Here is a 26,375-nt window from a genome sequence, read left to right on the forward strand (position 1 = left end):
TTACTGGCGATTTTCATAAGAGAATTGCAATTTGAGTTCCTATGAGATTGGACTAGTCAAACAAAAGTCTCAAATAAATGCCTACCACAAGGTGCAGAAGAGACCTCATGCTTCTATGCATCTGTTATTATAGATCTAAAACATTACCTTGAGCAGTGATAATTCTTATGTCAACAAAGTGTTTTGGGAGTGGACAGAACACACTTTCAGCACTAGGTAATTAGGATTCTCTCAAATCCATTCTAGGTTTATCATTTACAATCTATAAAATCAAAAGATAAGAATGCCACCAATTTCCCATGTTTTGAACTAACTCAGACACACTCAAGTCTTGTCAAACACAAGTCATTATGTTTTGTTGGCCTCTTTCTCTAGAGTTAAAATATCTTTTAATTTCACTTGACAATCAGGGACCTAGGTCCAATAGGTAAAGATTAGAGGGGGAAAAAGACAAGAAAAAGAATAATATGAAAGAGGAGTTAGCAGAAGGATGAGGAGTGAAAAACATAAGGTTGTGAGAGCCTTCTATGCTCCTTAAAGGCACTTAAACCACATGCTATCTATTCCTTAAACCTAGCTGCTATCGAACACTACCCAAGGAAATGATGATAGAATTCCAGACCTACCAGCAGAGTGGTCATCTAAACAGAAGCTCTGGTTTTCTTGGGTCTGCTCTGGTGTTTCAGGCTTATGGGCTCCACTCTCTGCTTCATTGGAATCATTCTGAGCACAGTTTTTTCCATCTTGGGCATCTTGATGGTATCTGGAATTGGGGCAAAAAGAAGAGGCAAGCTGTTAGTGATGGAAGATTTGGCTCTGATACAGGGAGGCAGACAGGAGGGCTCTTCAGTTGCCAGTCTGTGCTTTGACTGAATCTGTGGCTCCAAGTTGAGGATGGGGACAAAGGTTTCAGGGGTCTCTTTTGGAATAGCTAGGTTTCTCAAATAGCCTTGAGGGAAGGAGAACAGTGAGTCTAGTAGAGTCGCCTTTCCTGACATTCAAGAAAGTTAGCATTGGGTAAGAAGGAGAGACAATCAAGGCCCAGAGATGGACAATAACTTCCTCAAGGGACTTCCTCAAACTCAGTTGTCTTTAATTAGTCTGGGCATAACCCCCTTCCTCCTTAACTTCTGCCCCAGATTTGCCTTTGGTTATGAAGAGGTCTGGCAGCTGGACTCAGGCAGCAAGACACCCCCACAGCCCTCGAGACCCCAGCCCCTCACCTCAGCCCAGTCCTCGACCAGCTGCCCCACGGTTGTTTGTGTTAGTGAGGCCCCTCTGCCTCGCCAGTGCGGTCCTGGGGCATACCATGTGGGACAGAACAGGAGGGGAGATCAGCCGGAAGGGGCTGGACACAACTGTGGAGATGATGAAACCAACCCAGCATACACCCCCGCCAATGACTCTAGGTAGAACAGTCCGAAACGTGAAAACAAAGGGTGTCCAGGTAACATAAAGGGTCATGTGCCCAGGGTACCATGGGAACCTAGAGAGCAGGCAAGGCAAGTGGGGATGCAACTATTGGTGATAGAGCAGGTACGCAGCTGAGATTCTCCAGGAAGAGAGTTTTCAATTAATCTTCTCAAGTCCTGTGCCTCCCCTCCAGGCAAGAACTGTCCAAAGCTACTATCCTCTCTGCCCAGTGGGGGAAAAACATTTAAATAACAATTTAGAAAGGAAAAGGAGCATTATTTTTTGTTTCACCTCAAGCTCATGTAACGTTTGAAATGAAAAACCAACAGGGTTACAGAAATCCAGAATTATGTTTTCAGGGTTTTTTTCCCCCCTTTTGTTTAAGTCAATCCTCCTTGCAATGTAGAGACAAATAGGCTGTTAAACTTCCAGTTTACAAATATAGAAAGCAGCATCATTTTAAAGGGCTGGTTATAAAAACTGTGGTGAAGGGGCCAGATCATAAGTCTCAGAGGGAGCCTAGGTTTGGTTTGGTTCTTCTGACTATTTTCCTGGCTTCTTCATTACAATCCAATTGTGAGCCTTGGAGATCACCTAGAATGTGTGGGTGCTAGAATAGATGACTCTGAGGGCACTCGGGTTGCTCACTCATTAGTCCTAGTTTACTTTTTCACTCTACTGGCCAGTTAGTTACAGTGATTTGAGGACCCCTGGATTGACTCATTTCCAAATTCTGGGAAAAATTTTTTTCAAAGATGTCTCTACCCTGCACTAGGGACTTCTCTGGTGGCTCAGTCAGTAAAGAATCTGCTTGTAATGAAGGAGACTTGCTCGGGTTTGATCCCTGAGTAGGGAAGATCCCCTAGAAAAGGAAATGGCTACCCATTCCAGTATTCTTGCCTGGGGAATTAAAGGAGCCTGGTGGGCTACAATCCATGGGATGGCAAAGAGTCAGATACGACTTAGTGACTAAACCACCACCACCACTCTGCACTATTCTATCCTGCTCTTTTATCCTGATAACTGTTTTTTTACCCACTAACTTTACTTCATAAAACAAAACTATAATTCGACCAAATTCTCATCCCTTGCCTTGTTAGGGTCAATAATGAAGTGTGGATATCTTGCACAACAGTTATAGAGGAGAGGTCCAAGAGCTTTCCAGTCTAAGGAAACTCTAACTACCCTCTGGGTCCAAAAGGATGTGAAGGGTATTGACCAGTTAAGTTTCTGCTTAGTTGGAGAGTGTATAATATTAATAAATGCTAAATCTGAATGTCTTGCTCATCTTCTCTTGATATTTGCCTCAGTAATATCAACTTTGAAACAAAATGCTGTCACACAAAACTCGGAAGAAATGGTTAATTATATTTTTCTCGATTTGAACATCAAATTTTAGATTCATAAAGCATGAATCAACCAGAAATTGATTTATCTTTTTAAAAATAAGATTTCTACTTGGTTTCTAAGACAAATTATCCAGAATGACACAGATTTTTTTTCCCCTCACAAAATTGCAGTGTTTAAAAGATTCTTCTCAGTGACACTTCAAATTCTGTTAGTACTAAATTTGTTTAAGTTAAACTGTCATTTAAAAAATAGAGTATATTTTATAGAGCACTTTTAGGTTCACAGCAAAATTGAGCAGAAGTTACAAAAATTTCTCATATGCCCCCAGTCCCTATTCATGTCTAGCCTTTTCCATTATCAACATCCTGCATGAGAGTGGTACATTTGTTACAACTGATGAGATACATCATTATCAGCCAGAATCCATAGTTTACATTAGGATTCACTCTTGGTGTTGTACATTCCATGGTTTTGTACAAGGTGAGAAACAGTCCATGGGGTCACAAGAGTCAGACACGACTTAGCAACTAAACAACAATAACAATATCAATATGTACCCCCCAATATAATATCATACAAAGTAGTTTCACCCTAAAAATCCTCTGTTTCACAGGATCCCTCTCTTCCACCTAACCCCTGGCAGCCATTGATCTTTTATTGTCTCCATAGTTTTGCCTTTTCCAGAGTGTCATATAGTTGGAATTACCTAGCAATTAGTCTTTTCAGACTGACTTCTTTTACTTAGTAATATGGATTTGAGTTCCATCCATTTCTTTCCATGACTTGATAGCTCATTAGTTTTTAGCTGTGAATAATATTCCATTGTCTAGATATACCAAAGTGCATTTATCCTTTCACCAACTGAAGGCTATCATGGTTGTTTCCAAGTTATGGCAATTATTAATAAATTTGCTATAAACATTCATGTGCAGAGTTTTGTGTGTAATATTTTTTTTCAACTTCTTTGGGTAAATACCAAGGCATATGTTTACTGGATGATATGGTATAAGTAGGTTTAGTTTAGAAGAAACTGTCTTCCAAGGTTGTTGTTCAGTTATGTTTGACTCTTTGCTACCCCATTGGGATATATAGGAAAGCAGTTGATTCATATGTATTTATATCCTGCAGTCTTACTAAAATCACTTGTTTAGGAGTTTGTTGATTCCTTCAGATTTTGTACATCTGTATTTTTGTATTATCATGTATGAACAAAAGATAGTTTTATGTCTTTTCCCCAATCTGTATGCCTACTATTTTTTCCTTGTCTTGTGCATTAGCTAAAGCTTCCAGTATAATGATGAGAGTGTGCAGCCTGTCTTGTTCCTTATCTTATGGAAAAGCTTTCAGCTTTACACCATTGAGTATGATGTTAGCTGTGGGCTTGTTAAATATGGTCTTTATTATGTTAAGTTACATTTATTCTATACCTAATTTGTTGAGAGTTTTATCTTGAAAAAGATTTGAATTTTTTAATGCTTTTATGCATCTATTGAGATGATCATGTGATTTTTATCCTTCATTTTGTTAATGTGGTGTATCATGTATTTATTTTTGTGTGTTGACCCATACTTAACTCTGTGTCCAAGCAGGGCTGTAAGACGGGGTGTAAGATGGGCCCCGTTGCTGGCTGGGTTCTCTGGCCAGACTTTCTGGTCAGGTAGGACTAGAGGTTATACTCAGCAGTTGGGCAGGGCTGTGCATTTATTTCCCTTCCCATAAAAAGGGTTCTACAGCCCATGTGGTTCATTGGCTGAGGACCAAAGTCAGGCAGAAATGCCAACTAAAGTACCTTGCTAGATGTGGCCACCAGTTTAGCTCTGCAGATGGGCAGAGTTACTGGCCAGGATGTCTGTTCCATCACCATTGTTAGCAAGATTGCAGTCTGCCTAGATCTGAGTGCTAATCTTTGAAAGCCCTGCTCCCCTTTTCCATCTCTATCTGTCCCCCAATGGTCAAGCCCTGCAGATTTTCCCAGTGATCCCTGTGAGGTGCCACCCCTGTGAGCTTCCTGGGAAATTTCGTACAACACTGAGAAGCTGGACATCCACCTTTTGTTATTTTTCACAGTGGAGAAATTTTAAGTCCAAGAGGTCCCTCTTGGTGCAGCACTTTATCAGCTTGAGAGAGAGGCAATGTGATCGCAGTGTAGTTGCTCCTCTAGCCTTTCTAATATGCAGTGCTTCTCAGTCTCTGTGGTCCAAGGGAGATTTCAACCTCATCCCTCTTTCCTATGTTCTGGAATTTTCACAGTGCTGTCTTGGCTATGGATGATTGCTAGTGGGTCTTCTTGTGAGGGGGAAGGAAGTCAGGAATGATGTATATTGCAATCTGGATGACACCATTCCTTCAGTTTTGTAATTAATAAATTAATAAATTGATTCAGGCCTTAAATCTCAATGCTTATAGTGAACTTACTGGGAAAACATTATCACACTTGGGTAGGCAAGTAAATCTAGTAACTAGAAGAGTACCCCATACTATATATTTAAGAAAGGCAGGGTAAAACTACTCCATTTTGGCAATCATTTTTCTCATATTTGTATGAGTATTCACTTAGAAGCTCCAGGTTTTTCATCTCCTGCCATACACCTCTCATCTGCTCCCCCTCAATTTAGTACTTACATTGCCCAGGGTAGAATCAGTACATTAATGAAAAGACTGGTTATCAGATGCAGCTGAACAATGGGAGTTATTGTCCAACACCAGCTTATCTGACAATGCTCATGCTTTCCTTTAAGCCCTTTGAAATGGGCCTAATCTGTGATTAATGTACAAATACAGAGTTTGCTCAATTTATCATGGATATACAGTATCTTTCTCAAATTTGCAAGTGGCAGTACTAGAAGGAGAGTAATATGTTGTGTGAAGGGATTAGGATCCAAAGAGATCTGATAAGCAAATTTGAGCATATTGGCAACCAGGGTTGTTCCCCATGCATGCAACTTGGGTCCAAAGGATCTGAGAAATGTCATTAGGAGACGACTTAGAGGTACAGGAGCAGGCACACAATATCTATCTTCAAACACTGAAGCAGATATTACCTGCTGTGTGAGTCTCCAGCATATTGTCCTAGGTCTATTTGATCGAAGCTACAGGGAGGAAGATTTGGGCACAGTATAAGCAGCAGGTCACCACAAGGGACTGAACAACTTTATAGGATAATTATTTCAAGCAAGAGGTTAAGTCTTGGTGGCCAACATGTTTTCTTCCAAGTCTCAAATCCTCCAGCAACACCAAGACCTATGATATCTACTGTTTTGCTTGTGGAAGTTTATGCTCTAGCAAAGAAAACAGCTTCCAGTTCCCTTGGAGGGTAGTCCATTAGAAAGGAGTGGTAAGCCAATACAGTATATTAATTCATATATGGAATTTAGCAAGATGGTAACGATGACCTTATATGCAAGACAGCAAAAGGGACACAGAGATAAAGAACAGACTTTGGACTCTGTGGGAGAAGGCGAGGGTAGGATGATTTGAAAGAATAGCATTGAAATGTGTATATTACCATATGTAAAACAGGGCTGGGCAAATAAGCCACGTTGTTAGCAGCAATTTGCTTACATTTTAAAATAACTATCATCATTGTTGGGAGCCCAGTCCAACCGAACAGTCACAGGAGCGGAGGGAGCAAAGGGCCAGCCCCAGAGTTCTCATTCCAAGTCCCAAACTCCTCGTCCCCTCAGCATCGGACCTACAGCCGCATCGGACGGCCGCTCTTGGGGCTCCTGCCTCCGGACCTGCCAGGGACCGACCCGGGAAGGATCCGAATCCAGCTCAGAAGGCGGCGCTGCGAAGACAAAAGCGTGCACTCGCCAGAAGGCGCCGCTACAAGTCGCGCGTCCAACCTCCGCCCTTCCAATTCCTGCAGGCCGGATTCGCCAGCCCCGCAGCCACCACGCCCTCCTCTCCCCATAGCCCTCTAGCTCTGGCGGGGCCACACATCCTCACCCGAAGACTTGAAGACCAGAGAAAGGTAGACTACGGCACCGACACCACTTCACACTCGACGAGGTTAGTGTTACCGTGAGGAGCTCCTGCAGTTATAAGTTGCGTGGCAGGCCCCGCCCCCGCAAACCCGCCCCCGCAAACCCGCCCCAACAATCTCCGATTGGTCAAGGAATCCTAGATCCGCCTCCTTGCCCCTCCCATCGCTTTAGCCTTGCTGGCCTGAGTCCACTCTTTCTCCTCTACTCAGGACCTTACCCCTGCAACCTGGTGTTAATAGTGTCATACCAGATTCGCTTCCCCGGTGCAAGTCGCTCAGTCGTGTCCGACTCTTTGTGACCCCGTGGACTATACATTCCATGGAATTCTCTAGGCCAGAATACTGGAATGGGTAGCCTTTCCCTTCTCCAGGGGATCTTTCCAACCCAAGGATCGAACCCAGGTCTCCCACATTGTAGACGGATTCTTTACCAGCTGAGCCACAAGAGAAACCCAGGAATACTGGAGTGGGTAGCCTATCCCTTCTCTAGGGGATCTTCCTGACCCAGGAATTTAATCTGGGTCTCCTGCACTGCAGGCTGATTCTTTACCAACTGAGCTATCAGAGTTTAATAAGGTCATACCAGAATTGCCTTCCTAGGCCCCATTCAAACTCACTCTGATTCCTCCAGGGATTGATGGCTGGCCTACCTCCCCTGCTTCTCCCACTATGTCCATCCTGAGGGTCCACTTCCCTTCCTCCTATGTATGCTCACTCCTCCATGATAATAGGGGCCTTTACAATAAGTAGATACATCTTACTCAGTTAGCTTTGTATCTGTCTGAAGCTCCGAGATCCAAGCTGAAGGAGCCTTAATCAGATACTCCCTGCTTTTTATAGCCATAGGAGCTATACGTTGTGACAACCAAACAGTGATTTGGAAGCAATGTTCAGTGTTGTCTGTTCTAATTCTGCGAGGTCATGGAGGAGGGATGTTCATGAAGAGGGTGAGCGGTTTGGGGTCATTCACTCTCTCAGCTGAGCATTTCTGTGACAGTGGTGGGCTCCTATGTAAGTTATATTTTCTGATTTTCAGCCAGTGAACATGGTAACAGTCAGTTTAGGGTAATCAGAGAATCTGCTGAGGCTATTCATCTTGATTTTCTCCAATCCTGATCATTTTGCTTGATCCACAGTAGTTGCTTAGATAAACACCCATCTTTAGATTGAAGTAGTAAGTCCAGGGGAGAAGGCAATGGCACCCCACTCCAGTACTCTTGCCTGGAAAATCCCATGGATGGAGGAGCCTGGTGGGCTGCAGTCCATGGGGTTGCTAAGAGTCGGACACGACTTGAGCGACTTCACTTTCACTTTTCACTTTCATGCATTGGAGAAGGAAATGGCAACCCACTCCAGTGTTCTTACCTGGAGAATCCCAGGGATGGGGGAGCCTGGTGGGCTGCCGTCTATCGGGTGGCACAGAGTCGGACATGACTGAGGCGACTTAGCAGCAGCAGCAGCAGCAAGTCCAGGATAGAGCAGAATTTTTGGACAGCAGCACCACCCAGTGTCTATGTTGGGGAGAAAAGTGAGGATCTGGTAGTTACTTGCAAGAACTCGGTCTTCAAGGTGATTTTGTGTATATTCACCCAGAACCTTAGAATGTTAAGATAAAATGGAGATAGGACTATATTTTCAGCTTGTACTCCATATTTTCTATATGGCTCTTGTATTGTGGAAGAGATCTACATAGATCATCAATCACTCTCTCCTCAAGCATTTCTTCCACATCTCTTCCACCTCCTCCACATCTCTTCATTTATTTTTCTATGCTCTTGTAGCATGGGGTGCAAACTTGAGAGTTTTGTGTGTTTGTTGGGTGAACTTGTAAAACAGAAAAACAAGCTCATTCAACAAACGACATTCACTGAGTACCTACAATGTCCCATACATTAAATATAATAAACACCAGTGTTTCTGCCACTCTGATTTGGATGTTGTTGATATTTAGGTATATTTACTGTCTTTTTTTTTAAAGGAATAAAAACATTACAGAAAAATTCAGGTTTTCTTAACCTTCACCCCATTTCCACTCCCCTCTCACTTTCCCAGGGGTACTCTTATCCTGAATGTGATATGTAGTTCCTAGCCAAGTTTTCTATCATTACAGATTTATATGATCTGTTTCCAGGAGCAACATGGACAATATTTTCATCCAGTGCTCCAGGTGTAAGACTGAATTTCCACATCTCTTGGGTTGACAGGAAGCCCCAGACAGGCACCTCCCCACTCCTGCCCCAAACTCCAAAGTCTATCTTAAATCTATCCACCTCAAATCCTCAGAATTCCTCTCACATCCACCCTTTCATGTTTCCATACAAATTGTAAAATTTTTCGTGCTTGTTCTGTGGAAAATGTCACTGATAATTTAATTTTAAGTCTGTAGGTTGCTTTGGTAGTGTATTCATTTTTACAATATTTATTCTCAATTTTTCACCATTGAGAATGACGTTTGCTATGGGTTTGTTGTATATGGCCTTTATTGTGTTGAAATAGGTTCCCAAGAATGTTTTAAGAATAAGAAATATAACAGCATGTTCCAGCTGCTGGAAAGGTAACTGATTACAATGAAATAAACATAATGAAATGTTTTTGGTTATGATATATGTGTGTGTGTGTGTGTGTGTTTATACACACAGGTTGGCACTGATACAAGTCTGGAATATTATGTACCAAAATATTAGTGGTATTTATCAGTGTTAGGATATAGTATGTGTGTGTGTGTGCCAGTCACTCAGTCATGTCTGATTCTTTGTGACCCCATGGACTATAGCCCAACAGGCTTCTCTGTCCATGGAATTCTCCAGGCAAGAATACTGCAGTAGGTAACCATCCCCTTCTCCAGGGGATCTTCCCGACCCAGGGATCAAATTCAGGTCTCCTGAATTGCAGGCAGATTCTTTACCATTTGAGCCACCAGGGAAGCCCCAGGATATTCTATACTTTTCCTAATAATTTTTCTTATATTTACTATTTTTTCTACTATGAGCATATACAACTTAGGCAATAAAAAATAAGTTAAAGGATTGGGAAAATAAACATTCCCAGAAAGTTCAATAGAAAAAAATTGTGGTAGAAAAGAAGTTGAATTATTTTCAGAACAAAGTACATTTCTAAAGCAACATATGAATTCAGTTAACAGTATGATCATGAGAACTATCTCATTGTTCTTTGTTTCTTCCAATGGAAGGGCCAAAATCTGGGACCACCCTAAAAGAAAAAAGATGCCTAAAAATAGAAAGCTTATCTCCCATAATCATTATTTTCAACAGCTATCATTTCTTCTCTTTAGATGTTTCTTGAGTATCAAGAGTGCTGTTTCACATCATGCTTTTGTGTGGATTCAGATACAGTCTCCTCAATGAAAAGCAACATTATCTGTAATAGTAGTAGCAGTATCTTTACAGCATTTATTATGGATTTACCCAGTAAAATAGATTGTGACTCTCACAGGAGAATGTGTAGTTAAGGGTGTCTTGGAAGCTTGTTCTTCAAATCTGGAGGATAAGCCATCTACCCTCATTAAAGCCATTTCAGAACTGGAAATTGCTAAGCCAACCAATGGGCCTTTTTCACTGTCTTTTACTAACATGGTGGCCCATCTTAGAGTCCAAGTGTGTAAGTCTGAGAAGTTGGAGCATTTCTAAGAATATGTGTTGTGTTTTAAATATCCTCTAAGACAGGCTCATACAAGTAAGTCTCCAAGTCTCTTTCACATCTTTGACTGTCCTCCAAAAGAGATAAGCCACCAACAATGCATAAGAATGCCAGTTTTCCCACCTCTTCTCCATTCCAATGTTTCCAAACTTCTTGTTCTTTGCCAATATGATTGATGAGAAACAGTATATAATTCTAATTATAATTTGCACTTCTGTTATTGTCAGTGAGGTGAAATATTTTCTCGTATATTTGAGAAACATTGTCTTTTGATGAACAATGTTTTACCATTTTTCTACTGGGTTGGTGGTCATTGGTCTTTTCTTTATGAATTCACAGAGGTTTGCTATATATTGAAGACCTTAGTAAGGTACAGTTTCAAGCATGAAAAGAAGACAGAAAAGGATAAAAACCTTTATCAAATGTGTCCCCCCAAATGTTCATTGCAATACATGTTATTAAGATACTCAAGATTTCTTTCCAAAATATATTAAAACAAATTCTTTGCTTCCTTCCTCCACTGAAAATTAGAGAGCATCTTCAGTGTGGCAGACTCTAGGCAAAGCCTTTGGTTTACAGACATCAAAGTGAAAAGTGAAGGTGTTAGTTGCTCAGTCCTGTCGGACTCTGTGATTCCATGGATTGTAGCCCACCAGGCTCATCTGTCCATGGAATTATTCCAGCAAGAATACTGGAGTGGGTAGCCATTCCCTTCTGCAAGGGACCTTCCTGACTCAGGGATCAAATCTGGGTCTCCTGCATTGCAGGCAGGTTCTTTACCATCTGAGCCACCAGGGAAAGACAAAGACAAACCTAGAGACAGGTCTTGATCTGCAAACAGTAGAAGGTACCACGGAATTTTCATGACTAAATGGCCTCTCGCTTGTTTCAACTTGAAAAGAATATATACATTCAGGGAGAATGAGCAATGCATTCATTAGGCAGGACACAGTGGTGAGAGAAGAGGAGGAATCAGGAGAGCAGTTCAAGGATCTGCCATGAGAAGTGAGTGGGTAGTGTCCCTTTTCCTTAGAGAGAACATTGTAAGAGGAGCCAGGACTGCCCCTACATGGTGCCTGACCCCTCGCTGTGGGGTGAGAAACAGGATTGTCTGAGCAGGTGCGGGTCCTGTCAGGGAAAGGTCCTCTTTCCTGGGCAACCGTGCGGACAGTGAAATGGTAAAGTGTGCCACCACAGCGACTGAGAGAACAGCAGTGTGGCAGAAAGAATGACGACACTGGCGCAGACAAGTGGTTTGTCTCCTCAGCCAGAGGTCTATCAGGGGCTGCCTTCCCTTAGAAGAGGGGCAGGGGCTCGGCCGCCACAGGTGCGCCTTTCCACCTTCCCTCCCATGGCCCCAGAAACAATGAAAGCAGAACTGCAGAGGGCTGCCCAGAACCTCTGGGGTGGTCTGGCCTCAAATTGCTTCTCCTCTCCTCCTTTTCTGATATTTCCTCTACCTCACCTGACTTTTTATGCTGGCAATATGGTTGGTGTAAGAAGGCCTTAAGAACATCCAAGAAAAGAAGAGAAGTTAAAGGCAAAGGAGAAAAGTAAAGATATAAGCATCTGAATGCACAGTTCCAAGAAGCAAGGAGAGATAAGAAAGTCTTCTTAACAGAAAAATGCAAAGAAATAGAGGGAAAAAATAGACTGGGAAAGACAAGATATCTCTTCAAGAAAATTAGAGATACCAAGGGAACATTTCATGCAAAGATGAGTGCAATAAAGGACAGAAATGGTATGGGCCTAACAGAAGCAGAAGAGATTAAGAAAGGTGTCAGGAATACACAGAAGAACTGTACAAAAAAGGTCTTAATCACCTGGATAACCAGGATGGTGTGATCACTCACCTACAGCCAGACATCCTGGAGTGTGAAATCAAGTGGGCATCAGGAAGCATCACTAAAAACAAAGCTAGTGGAGATGATGGAATTCCAGCTGAGCTATTTCAAATCCTAAAAGAGGATGCTGTTAAAGTGCTGCACTCAATATGCCAGCAAATTTGGAAAACTCAGCAGTGGCCACAGGACTGGAAAAGGTCAGTTTTCATTCCAATCCCAGAGAAGGGCAATGCCAAAGAATGTTCAAACTACCTCACAATTTCACTCATTTCACATGCTAGCAAGGTAATGCTCAAAATCCTTCAAGCTAGTCTTCAACAGTACATGAACAGAGAACATACAGATATTCAAGCTGGTTTAGAAAAGGCAGAGGAATCAGAGATCAAATTGCCAACATCCGTTGGAGCATCAAAAAAGCAAGGTAATTCCACAAAAACATCTACTTCTGCTTCATTGACTACACTGAAGTCTTTGACTGTGTGGATCACAACAAACTGAAAAGTTCTTAAAGAGATGGGAATACCAGATAACCTTACATGTCTCCTAACAAACCTGTATGCAGGTCAAGAAGTAACAGTTAGAACCGAACATGAAACAACAGACTGGTTCAAAACTGGGAAAGGAGTATGTCAAGGCTGTATATTGTCACCCTGCTTATTTAACTTATATGCAGAGTACATCATGCAAAATGACAGGCTGGATGAAGTTCAAGCTGAAATCAAGATTGACAGGAGAAATATCAGTACCTTCAGATATGCAGATGACACCATCCTAATGGCAGAAAGCAAAGAGGAACCAAGAGCCTCTTGATGAGGGTGAAAGAGGAGAGTGAAAAAGCTGGCTTAAAACTCAACATTCAAAAAATGAAGATCACAGCATCCGGTCTTATCATTTCATGGCAAATAGATGGGAAAAAATGGAAACAGTGAGAGACTTTATTTTCTTGGGCTCCAAAATCACTGCAGATGGTGACCACAGCCATGAAATTAAAAGACTCTTGCTCCTTGGAAGAAAAGCTATGACAAACCTAGACAGTGTATTAAAAAAGCAGAGACATCACTTTGCTGACAAAGGTCCATATAGTCAAAGCTATGGTTTTTCTAGTAGTCATGTATGGACGTGAGAGCTGGACCATAAAGAAAGCAGAGAACTGAAGAACTGAGGCTTTAGCACTGTGGTGCTGGAGAAGACTCTTGAGAGTCCTTTGGATAGCAAGGAAATAAAATGAGTCAATCCTAAAGGAAATCAATCCTGAATATTCATTGGGAGGACTTATGTTCAAGCTGAAGCTCCAATACTTTGGCCTCTTGATGCGAGCTGACTCATTGGAAAAGACCCTGATGTTGGGAAAGATTGAGGGGCAGGAGGAGTAGGGAGCAACAGAGAATGAAATGGCTGGATAGCATAATCATCAAGTCAATAGACACGAGTTTGAGCAAACTCCAGGAGATGGTGAAGGACAGGGAAGCCTGGAGGTCCTTCAGTTCATGTGGTTGCAAAGATTCTGACAGGACTGAGCAACTGAACAACAATATGTGGTGAGGCATAAAGAGGGGCCCACAACGAGATAGTTTGGCATTTAACCCATTCTTATTCAGTGCTGCTTTCTTAACTCTTCCATTTCATATTCCATTTTAGGTGATAAGGAAACCCTGTGGTGGGGGTATGGGAGTGTGTGTGTGTGGCGGGGGGGGAGGGAGGTATTTAAGGGTACAAAGATATCTGAGTACTCATCCTCTTCTATGAGTACAGAATTGTTTTCCACATATCCATAATCAGGCCCTTGCATATTTAGGTGTAGAAAATATTGTGGGCATTCAGAGGGGAGGCAGGGCATAAGAATGGCATATGTACACACCTGCCTAGTATGGTATTAATATGCTTCTCTCCATACATCTGTGCTTTCCCTGTATTCTCTACCCATCTTATCTTCAACTATTTCTGTGCAAGAAATAAAGTAGGCAATAAGGGCCAGAGACTTAGAGAAGAACAAGACCAAGGTGTTTGACATTGATCAGTACATCCGATCAGAGCAGATTTCCAGACTCCCTAACCCATTCACTGGGCAAATGGATTGCTGGGAAGGACGGTTTGGAGGGGCTTGAGAAACCTGTATGCAGGTCAGGAAGCAACAGTTAGAACTGGACATGGAACAACAGACTGGTTCCAAACAGGAAAAGGAGTACGTCAAGGCTGTATATTGTCACCCTGCTTATTTAACTTATATGCAGAGTACATCATGAGAAACGCTGGGCTGGAGGAAGCACAAGCTGGAATCAAGATTGCCGGGAGAAATATCAGTAACCTCAGATATGCAGATGACACCACCCTTATGGCAGAAAGTGAAGAGCAACTAAAGAGCCTCTTGATGAAAGTGAAAGTGGAGAGTGAAAAAGTTGGCTTAAAGCTCCACATTCAGAAAACTAAGATCATGACATCCGGCCTCATCACTTCATGGCAAATAGATGGGGAAACAGAGGAAACAGTGGCTGACTTTATTTTTCTGGGCTCCAAAATCACTGCAGATGGTGAGTGCAGCCATGAAATTAAAAGACACCTGCTCCTTGGAAGGAAAGTTATGAGCAACCTAGACAGCATATTAAAAAGAAGAGACATTACTTTGTCAACAAAAGTCCGTCTAGTCAAGGCTATGGTTTTTCCAGTGGTCATGTATGGATGTGAGAGTTGGACTATACAGAAAGCTGAGCGCCAAAGAATTGATGCTTTTGAACTGTGGTGTTGGAGAAGACTCTTGAGACTCCCTTGGGCTGCAAGGAGATCCAACCAGTCCATGCTAGAGGAGATCAGTCCTGGGTGTTCATTGGAAGGACTGATGTTGAAGCTGAAACTCCAATACTTTGGCCACCGTGCAAAGAGCTGACTCATTTGAGGCTTCCCTTGTAGCTCAGTCAGTAAAGAATCTGCCTGCAGTGCAGGAGACCTAGGTTCAAACCCTGGGTTGGGACGATCCCCTGGAGAAGGAAATGGCAAACCACTCCAGTATCCTTGCCTGGAGAATCTCATGGACAGTGCAGCCTAGTGGGCTGCAGTCCATGGGGTCGCAAAGAGACGGGCACGACTGGACGACTAATACTTGCTGCTGCTAAGTCGCTTCAGTCATGTCCGATTCTGTGCAACCCCACAGACTGCAGCCCACCAGGCTCCCCCGTCCCTGGGATTCTCCAGGCCAGAACACTGGAGTGGGTTGCCATTTCCTTCTCCAATGCGTGAAAGTGAAGTCGCTCAGTAAGTGTCCGACTCTTCATGACCCCATGGACTGCAGCCTACCAGGCTCCTCCGTCCATGGGATTTTCCAGGCAAGAGTACTGGAGTGGGGTGCCATTGCCTTCTCCAGACTAATACTTACTAATATTTACTGATGCTGGGAAAGATTGAGGGCAGAAGGGGACGACAGAGGATAAGATGGCTGGATAGCATCACCGACTCAGTGGACATGGGTTTGGGTGGACTCCGGGTGTTGGTGATGTACAACCTGGCGTGCTGTGGTTCAGGGGGTCGCAAAGAGTCGGACGCGACTGAACTGAACTTTCATGGAAGGGCTTCTCTTATGGAAGGGATGCATAGTTTCAGAACAGACGAGAATTTTCCTTCCTGTGTCAGTCTTGAGCCTGTCGGTCCTGAGACTCTTTCCCGACCTTTACCCACACCCCTAACCCCACCCATAGCTGCGGACCTCGGACTTCGGACAGCGGAATGTGTAAATCTACATTTTGGTACCTGTCTGCCTCATCAGGTCAGAGCTGATTCACTGACGCCACGTCCCGAAACCCGTACACATTTCAGTTCAGGGGAAAAGACTGTAGGTTTGCGGTAGGGGAGCTCTCTAAGAGAAAGGAACTAATACCAGATCCTTTCATTTAGTCGGCTTCTCACCGACCAGCGAGGCTTTCTCTATATCCAAACCTCGCCACCGCCCACTCCAGCAGCGTAAACAGCCGGGCGGGTGGGACCGGGCTCGCCGGAAGAGGAAGTAGCGGCGCTATGCAAAGCGTGGTATCACTCCGCTTCCCTAAAGCCGGATCCTCTTCAACTCCCCTCTAGCAGCTCTGGTTGTCTGTGTTGTTTCTTGGGATGAGGCGAGACAAAGTCTGCGGAGAAAATGGTGGCTGTTAAAGAGTTACTAGGAGCGGGTCCCTGAGGTGTCCTCGGGACAAGAAGAAGGAAATACCAAAAAGTGACAATCGTATGCCAATTGCGGTCTTTCATCTGATAAAGTAGGTATCTCGTCCTGAGTCCCAGGTGCCGGGCCCGTCTCCAAACAGTCGGCGCCATTGTCTCATGTCCTTGAGCTCATCTGACTGTCTGTCCCTCTTTCGTAGGTGTCTGCACCCCTTCGAGGCAAGGAAATGAGAAAGCTACTTCTCGTCCGAGCGGAGCAGGTCAATGAAGAGGTGGGCACTGTTTGGGAGTGTGGATACGGGTGTCAGAGGTGAACGTGGGCGATGTGACTTGGTCCTGGGGCGAACGGGGTTGGTGAGAGGGAAAGAGGGACAGTGGTCATTTGCATGGCATACAATGATAAATGAATTATCTGCTTCTTGCTAGCTTGACTTCCAGACACTGCACCCCGCCACCATGTTTGGGGAGGGAAAGGAGAGTAGTAGCGGCCTCTAGCGGAGGAATGGTGGATTACAGTAATAGGAGGAGGGGCTCCTGCTGTTCGTGAGAGCAGTTGTCTGGAGAGCCCTAGGGAGAGTGTGAAAAGAGGTTGTAAGTGTTTGGCCCTGTATTAGAAGACAGCCTCCTGTCCTGATTACTAGGCTGAGTATTAATAAAGTCTCTCCCTCTGTCTTTTCATTGGGTCGTTGAGTGTGTATCATGCGTTTATTTGTGTAGGTCTGTTTCTACGTTTGTGGTTCTCCATGTTTCTGTAAACATGATCTGTAGGGGGCAGTGAACCGCAAAAGGAGGAATAAGAAAAAGAAAATTGGCATAACCTCTGTAGAGAGGGCAGTGCTTCGGTGTGGTAGGTGGCTAGGACTAGAGCAGGTAGGGATCTAGGGCTAACTCCTTTCTGCTGGCTTTCCAAACCATCCTCCCTTTTCCTATAGTGTTGAAGAAAATGATAGGCTTTGGGGAGAAGAAGCAAACATAAGAACAAGAAAATAATACTTTTCATTGATTTCCAAAACAGTTTCAGTGGTTTGAGCATTCCATCCTTACTACCAGCAGCACAGTCTTGCAGCGATTTTTGAGTTGTCTCTGCAGGGGAATTGTCAGACTGAGAATGGAGCAGAGGAGCTTGGGGCTTGAGGGAGGAGAGGAAGAAAGAAATTTTCGGCAGTCAGGTGCTTGTATCCAGAAAGGATCAGTGTTTTAGGTTCTGATATCTACCAAGGACTCAATCTCCATTGTCTTCTGTATCTGTATTTATTTATTTATCTCTGCACTTGTGAGTCTTTGTGTGTAGATCTCTCTTTAGGTTTGCGGACCTCTCAGTTGTTGTGAAGACTTGTAAATGGGAACTCAGCTTGAAGCTTGGAAATAAGGAGGAAGAGAAATGTGCCCTATGTCTGTTTAGATTGGTGGGAGGGTAGAGTGATTGAGACTAGGGAATTATCTGTCTCTTCTGTTTTGTCAGTTTACTAACCTGTTTGGTCTTCTGCCCGGAGAAGGCGATGGTACCCTACTCCAGTAGTCTTGCCTGGAAAATCCCATGGACGGAGGAGCCTGATGGGCTGCAGTCCATGGGGTCGCGAAGAGTTGGACACAACTGGGTGACTTCACTTTCACTTTTCACTTTCATGCACTGGAGAAGGAAATGGCAACCCACTCCAGTGTTCTTGCCTGGAGAATCCCAGGGACGGGGGAGCCTGGTGGGCTGCCGTCTATGGGGTGGCACAGAGTCGGACACGACTGAAGTGACTTAGCAGTAGCAGTAACAGTTGGTCTTCTGCCAATTTAGGTGGAAGCCTTCCTAAGCTTTAGAGGTATAGAAGGGTAATGCCTGCTTTTGTTACTTCCCACTTGGTTTTCCTCGCCCAGTTCTGAAACAGGGAAATGTTAGGGCAGTCTCTGAAGAGGAATATGATGGGAAACGGGGAGGAGGAGTGGTACTGAATGAAGCAGGGCAATGGGGGAAAGGGACAAGAAGGAGGGAAACACTAGACACACTACAAATGTAGGGACCAGGGACCAAGGTCAGTCTACCAAGAGATCAGTTTTCATATCTTCCTGTTTATTTGTCCATAGATCTGCCTTTTAGGTCTGCTGTGAGTCTTATCATCACTGAAAACAAGGAAAGGAGGAGGAAATTACTGCAGATCAGTGAAGGTTTGTGTGTGTGGAGACTTCCTCAGTAGACCTGTAGGATGAAGTAGTGGAGATCTGCCTGGGTGCAGCAGAGGTAAAGAGTCAGCCTAGGGATTCTTCAGCCTCTCTCACTCCCATCCAACTTTTCCACTCTCAGTGCTCTTGTTTTGTGTCTGGAAAAAAGATTGATTTTACCTGCAATAGTAGGGAACATGAAATGGAGGAAGAGTTTGCTAATTATCTGCCTTTTACACTTAGCCCTGAATTTCCATACTTTTTTGTTTCCATGTTGAGATAATCAACATGGAAAAAAGTTAGAAAAAGACTTAAAGTCCCATTTCCTTCCTCCACTCCTAGGTCCAACTTCAGTGGCAGATCTGGTGGCCTTGGATTGGCTGAAGACCACCACCCTCCACAGGGCTGTGCTCAGGCACACAGCCATCCTTCCCTTCCCTGAGTGAGCTTCCTCTGCACGTTGTTTATATCACTGGCAGAGCCTGTAGTTTGAAAGGGGGCTGAGTGACAACTGGACTTTGTATGAAAACACCAACCTGGGAGAGATCTTCAGTCAAGGCTGAGACAGGGGTGCTGATATATAACTTGGCCTCGCCTGTAACTTGGATCGTGATTGACTTTGGTGCTGAGGCAAGGGCAGAGGAGGGCCTGGGGCTGGCCTGAAAGCTGGCATCCGTGGCCCTGCCAACACTAAAGCCAAGGCTAAGATCCAAGCCAAGGCGGTGGCTGAGGCAGAACTGAAAACAGGACTGGTGACCCAGGCCAAGGCTGGGGATGGAGCAGTGGCCAGGACACAGTGACCTATGCTGAGGCCATGGCTCTGACAAGGCAAGTGGGCAAGATGAATTCTAACACTAAGACTAGAGTCATGGCTGAGACCAAGGCAATCCCCCTGACAGAACCTAGTGTAGTGTCCCAAACCAAATCAAAGGCCATGCCTATGTCCAGGCTCAGTGCTGTCACCCATTATAAAGTGAAGGCTGGGGCTGGAAGTGAAGCCAGTATCGGTTCCAAAGACAACATTGGGTCCAGGTCCCAGAGAAGGAGCAAGGCCAGCATCAAGTTGAAGGCTGGGAACAGAGCTGGTACTGTAACTCGGTTCAGTGATGAGGATGGAGAAAATGTCTGTTCTTGGTTTTGGACTGGAGAAGAGCCTAGTGTAGGATCCTGGTTCTGGCCTAAAGAAGACAACCCATTTCAAGTGTATAAGCCTCCAGCTAAGATCCAGGAAATGCCCAAGCCTACACCCAAACCTGAACTCACTGTAAAGCAAAAAGCAAAAGCATGGTCAAGGGCCAGGTTTTGTGTCCTAGTTCCGGTAAATGGAGGGGAGCAATCCTTACCTCCAGCAGGGAATTGGACTCTGGTTGATACCTTGATTGAAACTCCTCTAGGGATTCGACCTCTGACCAAGATCCCACCGTGTAATGGGCCTTACTTTCAGACTTTAGCTGAGCTCAAAAATCAGGTTAAGTGTAGGGAAAAGTATAGGCCCAGTCCAAAAACCTGTCGCTGCAAATCACATGTTTTTAGTTTAGAGCCTAAAGAGTTTGATAAACTTGTTGCCCTACTTAAATTAACTAGGGATCCTTTCATTCATGAAATAGCTACAATGGTAATGGGTATCAGTCCTGCTTATCCATTTACCCAAGATATAATTCATGATGTAGGTATTACTGTTATGATTGAAAACTTGGTCAATAATCCCAATGTTAATGAACACCCTAGAACTTTAAATATGGTGGATGACAACTCTGAGCCTTCTGGAGAACCACAAATAGGAGAGTTGTACATAAATCAAGTTTGTAGGGACATAATCTCTTATCCTTTGAACTCCACCATGCAGCTGGATGGACTGAAATTATTAGTGCAGCTGAGTGTAAGGTTTGAGTACCACCATATAATTGTCAATTACATTCTAGATTTCCTCACTTTGTTAAACAAGGGAAGTGTTAAAACCAAGCTTTATGTTTTAAAAGTGTGTTTGCACTTGTCTAAAAATCAAGCCAATACAAGAGAACTGATCAGTGCCAAAGTGTTGTCATCATTGGTTGCACCCTTTAACAAAAAAGAGTCAAAGGCCAATATTCTTAATATCATTGAAATATTTGAGAATATAAATTTCCAATTTAAAAAGAAGGTGAAGCTATTTACCAAGGAAGAGTTCACTAAATATGAACTTATTTCCATATTTGAGGGTGCAAAAGAGTTTGGTCAGAAACTACAAGACTTAGCAGAGCACAGTGATCCTGAGGTGAGAGATAAAGTTATAAGATTAATACTCAAACTCTGAATAGCTGTATGTTCTCACAAAACCTTTAGCAGTTTTTTTGGTATTGTAGTTTGAAACCAATGCAACTTATAAGTTCAGTATTTATGCTATCCGTGCTGATTGAAGGAGCCAATTTTATGGATACCAAATGATCTTGAGAGCTTGAATGTTTGTTGGTTTTCATTGTGCTATATAAGTTCAGATATTTTTAGTATTTTTGCAATATGACCTGATAATGAACCTATTCATTCTGAGTAAGTTATACTTCTGTGCTTTATATTAACATAAGTGTATTTATTTAATATTTCAATTACATGTGAATAAAGTTGCATGCTAAAACTGGTGAAAGCATTGTCCTAGTTCTTCAGTTGAAATCTAGTCAAAGCACAAATAACAGGATTATAAAGAGCACAGTCCATGTCTGTAGCAGGGTACAAACAACAAGTTTATGTTGACAGATCCTTTAGTTTCAACATGTTCAAGAAGGAGAATCACTCTACACAAGAAGACAGGACTGTGCTACTAGCTGCCATCTGGGCAGATCTGGGAAAAGGGGTGAAGACATAGACTTTAGGAGTAAAGGAACACAGATGCTTTCTTTCTTTCTTTTTTTCTTTTTCACAGATGCTTTCATTCCAGTCTGAGTTTCAGAACTTGTGCTTAGCCTTTCACATATGATGTCTCATCAGGAAGATTTATAACCTTCAAGAAAATTCCTGGTTCTCATCGCCAACTAGCAAAGCCATGGTAGTGTGGTTCTAAAAGGACCCAGTCTCATTGTGTCCTCAACATTCAGGTGCTCATCTTTGGGGTACCAAGTTTACTGCTTCATCTGAGGCTCCCTCCCCCTGTATTCCTGGGTCTCAGAGGAGTGCCTTTCTAAGGTCTAACCACAGAAATTGCTTCATGGATAATCTCATTTGCCCCATCTTTATGACTGTTCTCATATTTGCTTTTATTTGCTGCCCAGTGCTTTGGACTTGGTGATTTACACCTATGCTTGATGACAGTGCCCTGTTTGTGCTGATCCCTTTTGATCAGAGCTCAGCTCTGTGAGACAGCCACAGCGTACTGAAGTCCTTTAGGAGTGTGTGGTTAGGAAGAAATTAATTCCCCTAATCCCACTATTTTATTTATTTGTACAGTTTACAGAGCTGAAGCCATGTTGTCCATACTACCTCAGCTCCTCCTGTTTATACCTAACAGAACCTAGGTTCTGGTTAAGAGTTTGTGGCATAGAATGCCAGAGTTTAGATTGGGATCTGGGGTCCCCTTTGCCTCTCCTACCTTCTATCTCCTTTGCTGTTATCATCCTCTTTCCTTAACTGCCAGCATTGGAATACTGAGTATTGTAAAATGCAGTGTACAAATACTGGTCTTCCTATTGAATTTTCTCTCTCTCCTTACTTTTTATGTGTTTGAGGGGAAGGCTTAAACTGAAAAATCTCTACAAGATGTCATGCGCCCCTAGTTTTAGCAATTATCTTTAATTTCTATTAAGATCAAATCTGAATCTACTGTATATCTAGGAGTTGAAATGAAGGACAGCCACATATGTGCATTAAGGGTGAAAAAATGCAGGCTGGCTTTTTGCAACATACGGTAGATGATATTTGAAGTTCTTTATAACTTGTTTTTAATCCACAGAACTCCCATAGCATGGGGTTCCATCTGTGGGTGCTGCCTTCAGAATTGGGGATCTTCACAGAACTGTTGGACCAGACCCTTTGGAAGTATTCTGTGTCTCAAATGCCCTATGGAGCACACACTTAAAACAGTTGATAGGTGTAGAATTTTCCATCAGCTAAAGAGAAGGGTGAGTGTAGGGTGTATAGGTGTATCAAAGGAAGAAGCTGATGGTTTCTCCTTGGGTGGGAATTATGGAAGGCAGAATCAGTTTCCCACTTGTTCATTGCTCGTCTCTTGTTTCATCTCCTTTCCTGGAAAAATAATTCAAGCAAACCCATGTAGTATCAGGGCTGATCCAGATATTACTTATCTCATTATGTTGCTGGCTGGGGGTAAAACCCAGTGTAGAATTCTCATCTTCCCTGTCATTAAGTAAAACAAGAACTCTTCCTACAACACAACTGGATCATTAGCATCTACTGACCCTTTGCTGTGCCCTTAATTTTAAAAGAGGAACTTTCAGAGGAAATCCATCTACATATCACCAGATTCCCTAGCAAGGCTTTCAAGGCACAATATCCTTCAGGATCTTGCCATTGTCTGCATTATATGCCACTACGTGACCTGCATTCAACCTACAGGGTACTTCAGGTTCTCTGAAACACCTTAGGTGAGAAATCCTGGTCCACAACTAACAGTTCATCCCTCAGTGAACCAGTGATCAAGCACTAAAAAGCTTTTAGAGAAGAGGCACACTCATCCTTCAGTTTTCATAACAGATTATTTCTTCTGAGTTAAAACCAGTCTGATATGAAAAACAAAAACTTCTGTTGCTGTCATCCCTTGATATATAAATCTCAAGTGGATAAAAAACCAAAGGAAATGACTCAAAGGTTGTACCTTTTCCATTTGAGATTCCTGTTAAAGTGATTTTTCTGGTATACCAAGAACAGTGGTAGGAACTTTTATGATTTACATAAATCCATTATGTTGTTATATATGTAGTAAAGTTTCAAAATATAATATTAAAATTCCCAAAGATAGCCTAGATGAACAACACAGTTAATTCCCTCTCTCTCTTCATTCTGCAAGAAACATGGTTCCATTGTACAGAAAAAAAGTATTTTCTTTTTGGGGACTGTTGTGGCCACCCCTCAGAGATGAAATACATTATCACTCTAGATTTTGTTCAGATGCTGGTATTGATAATGTCACACATGTATACACACCAAGAGAGTATAAAAAGTTATTACTCAATAATGAGGCTTTCTGGGCAGAGCAGGGTAGCTCCCAGGCAGGTCTGAAAATGGCTTGAGAGAATAGGGCAAGAATATGACCTTTGGGTTTTATGGTAGCTAAGAGATGGGTTCAGATTGAGGGTCCTGCAGATGGTTTGAACTTTTGCCAGTGCCTAAGGAGGGAGCACCTTGGCTTTCTGATCAGCTTGCCCAGATGTGGGGCAGAGGGGGAAGATATCAACTTATTCATATGTGGAGCAGAGGAGAGGGAGGGGTGAGGCTTAAAACCTATCAAGTAGTCAAAGTTAAAAAAATGAAGTCAGCCTTTTTATTATAGGAACTGTCACATATCAGCTTTTTTTTTTTTTTACCAGTCATAGCTTAAAGCATATACAGATAAGTTTCTATTGTGATTGAAGCAAAAAATCATTTTTGGTTAATCAAACTTCCCTGAAATAGTTTTGTTCTGGCATCTTTGTCCCCAGAGCTCAATCTACCAGAATATCCTAAGAGTTACAATGATTTAGTAAACCAGTGACATGGATATCTTGAGTAACTTAAGTGTTGACTCCACTACATCCGTAACAGGATTTGATGAATAATATAATGAATAAGAAGTATTCTCCTTAAACACTTCTCAGAGCAAAACCATGAAACTTACTCAGTTTGGCTTTAAAATTAGCAACATGCTTCAAATGATGGCATTGGTAAATTAGAAAGACAACTCATAGGATAGGAGAAAATACTTGCAAATCATATATATGATATGGAACTTGTATCCAGAATATATAATGAACTCTTGCCACCCAATAAAGACAAATAAAAAGCAATTAAAATGGCAAAGGATTTGATTAGACATGTTTTCAAAGAAGATATGTAAATGTCCAATAAACACATGAAAATATGCCCAACATCTTTAGAGAATTGCAAATCAAAACCACAGTGAAAGCATTTCACACCCACTGGATGGCTATAATTCTTTAAAAAATGGATAATAGTGTTGGCAAGGATGTAAAAAGTTTGGACCTCTTGAACCTGCTGGTGGAAATGTAAAAAGTTGCAGCCAACATACAAAACAATTTGGCAGTTTCTCTAGTGTGTGTGTTAGTCGCTCAGCCATGTCCGACTGTTTGGGACCCTATGGACTGTAGCGCACCAGGCTCCTCTGTCCATGTCCAGTATTCTCCAGGCAAGAATACTGGAGTGGATTGCAGTTCCCTTCTCCAGGGAATCTTCCCGACCCAAGGATCGAACCCAGGTCTCCTGCATTTCAGGCAGATTCTTTACTGCCTAAGCTACCAGGGAAGCCCAGTGTACCGTGTCTTAATTACGTAACACCCAAGTTTGAATTAATATCAGCTTAGTTTCAAGAGTAAAAGTCTGCCCTTACTGCTCAATTTCCCTCTTTATGTTATTGTCACAAGTTAGATCTTTATACATCATGTCCATTAGTACAGATTTTTAGTTATAGTTTATGCATTTGGCTTTTAAAATACAGTATAAATTTATCCATGTTGTGACAAATGGCACAATTTCATTCTTTTTTTTTAATTAATTTATTTTTTACTGAAGGATAATTGCTTTACAGAATTTTGCTGTTTTCTGTCAATTTCATTCTTTTTTAAGGCTGAGTAATCTGTGTGTGTGTGTGTGTGTGTGTGTGTGTGTGTGTGTGTGTGTATCTTCTTTTTCCATTCATCTGTTGATGGACATCTAGGTTGTTTCCACATTTTGGTTAATGTAAATAATGCCTCAGTGAATATAGGGTGCATATATCTTTTAAAGTTAGTGTTGTTGTGTTCTTCAGTTAAATTATCAGAAGTGGGGTTGCTTGATGGTATGCCAGTTCTGTTTTTGATTTTTTGAGCAACTGTTTTCCATAGTGGCTGCACCAGTTTATAGTCCCACCAGCAGGTGCATAAGGGTTCCCTTTTTTCCCACATCCTTGCCAACATGTTACTTCTTGTCTTTTTGATAATAGACATTCTAACAGGTATGAGGTAATATCACGTTGTGGTTTAAATTTGCATTTCCCTGATGATTAGTGATGTTGAGCATCTTTTCATGTGTCTATTGGCCTTTTGTATGTCCTTTAGAGAAATGTCCATTCAGGTTCTGTGCCCATTTTTTAATCTGATTGTTCATTTTTCTTTTCATATTGAATTACGTGATTTTTTAATATTTTAGATATAAACCCCTTATCAGATATATCATTTACAATTATTTTCTCCTATTCCATATCTTGTTCTTTCATTTTGCTGATGGTTTGCTAGGTGAAATAAGTTAAAGAAAGACAAGTACCATATGAGCTCACTTTTATGTGGAGTCTAAAAGATGAAAGAAACAAAACGGAAACAGGGAATTCTCTGCTACCCTAGTGATTAGGATTCTGGGCTTTCACTGATATGGCCCAGGTTGAATTCCTGGTTGGGAACTGAGATCCCATAATCTGTGCAGATGAAAAACAACAACAACAACAACAAAAACTAGAAAACATAAACAGACTTACAGAGAGCAAACTTATGGTTTCCAGAGGGGAGGAAGGTGGGGGGTATCATGGTGCAGTAGGAGAACAAATCATACAATATTTATTATTTGTGTCTGGCTGCTTCATATATTTTCAAAGTTCATCCTTGTAGCATGTATCAAAATTTTATTTCTTTTTACAACTGAATAATAGTTCGTTGCTGGTATATACC

The 26,375-nt window shown here is 42.4% G+C and overlaps 3 protein-coding genes across 6 annotated transcripts in view; 2 read left to right on the plus strand and 1 right to left on the minus strand.

Annotated features, from left to right (window-relative positions):
• Positions 1-6,833, minus strand: part of LOC102402115 (T-complex protein 11 X-linked protein 2) — a 23,244-nt gene extending 16,411 nt beyond the window's left edge. The window contains exons 1-3 of one of the 4 annotated variants that reach the window (XM_045164417.1): positions 6,712-6,785; positions 6,325-6,550; positions 627-763 (exon numbers count right to left, since the gene is read on the minus strand). The gene's annotated coding sequence lies outside the window, so the exon portion shown is untranslated. The other 3 variants (XM_045164415.1, XM_045164414.1, XM_045164416.1) reach the window with 3 other exon arrangements.
• ARMCX5 (armadillo repeat containing X-linked 5) overlaps positions 1-21,157 on the plus strand; it is a 22,977-nt gene extending 1,820 nt beyond the window's left edge. Inside the window, 7 exon segments of the mRNA XM_025276845.3 lie at positions 1,140-1,267; positions 6,447-6,774; positions 6,921-7,014; positions 16,590-16,661; positions 17,158-17,236; positions 19,168-19,326; positions 19,329-21,157. Of these exon segments, the coding sequence (XP_025132630.3) occupies positions 1,140-1,267; positions 6,447-6,774; positions 6,921-7,014; positions 16,590-16,661; positions 17,158-17,236; positions 19,168-19,326; positions 19,329-20,830 (2,362 nt within the window). The 3' untranslated portion in view covers positions 20,831-21,157.
• Positions 16,439-26,375, plus strand: part of LOC102412527 (basic helix-loop-helix family member b9) — a 110,663-nt gene continuing 100,726 nt past the window's right edge. Inside the window, exons 1-2 of the mRNA XM_025276844.3 lie at positions 16,439-16,484; positions 16,590-16,661. The gene's annotated coding sequence lies outside the window, so the exon portion shown is untranslated. The remainder of the gene's footprint in view (positions 16,485-16,589; positions 16,662-26,375) is intronic.

This window comes from Bubalus bubalis, chromosome X (genome assembly GCF_019923935.1).
Source record: "Bubalus bubalis isolate 160015118507 breed Murrah chromosome X, NDDB_SH_1, whole genome shotgun sequence".
Classification (NCBI taxonomy): Eukaryota; Metazoa; Chordata; class Mammalia; order Artiodactyla; family Bovidae; genus Bubalus; species Bubalus bubalis.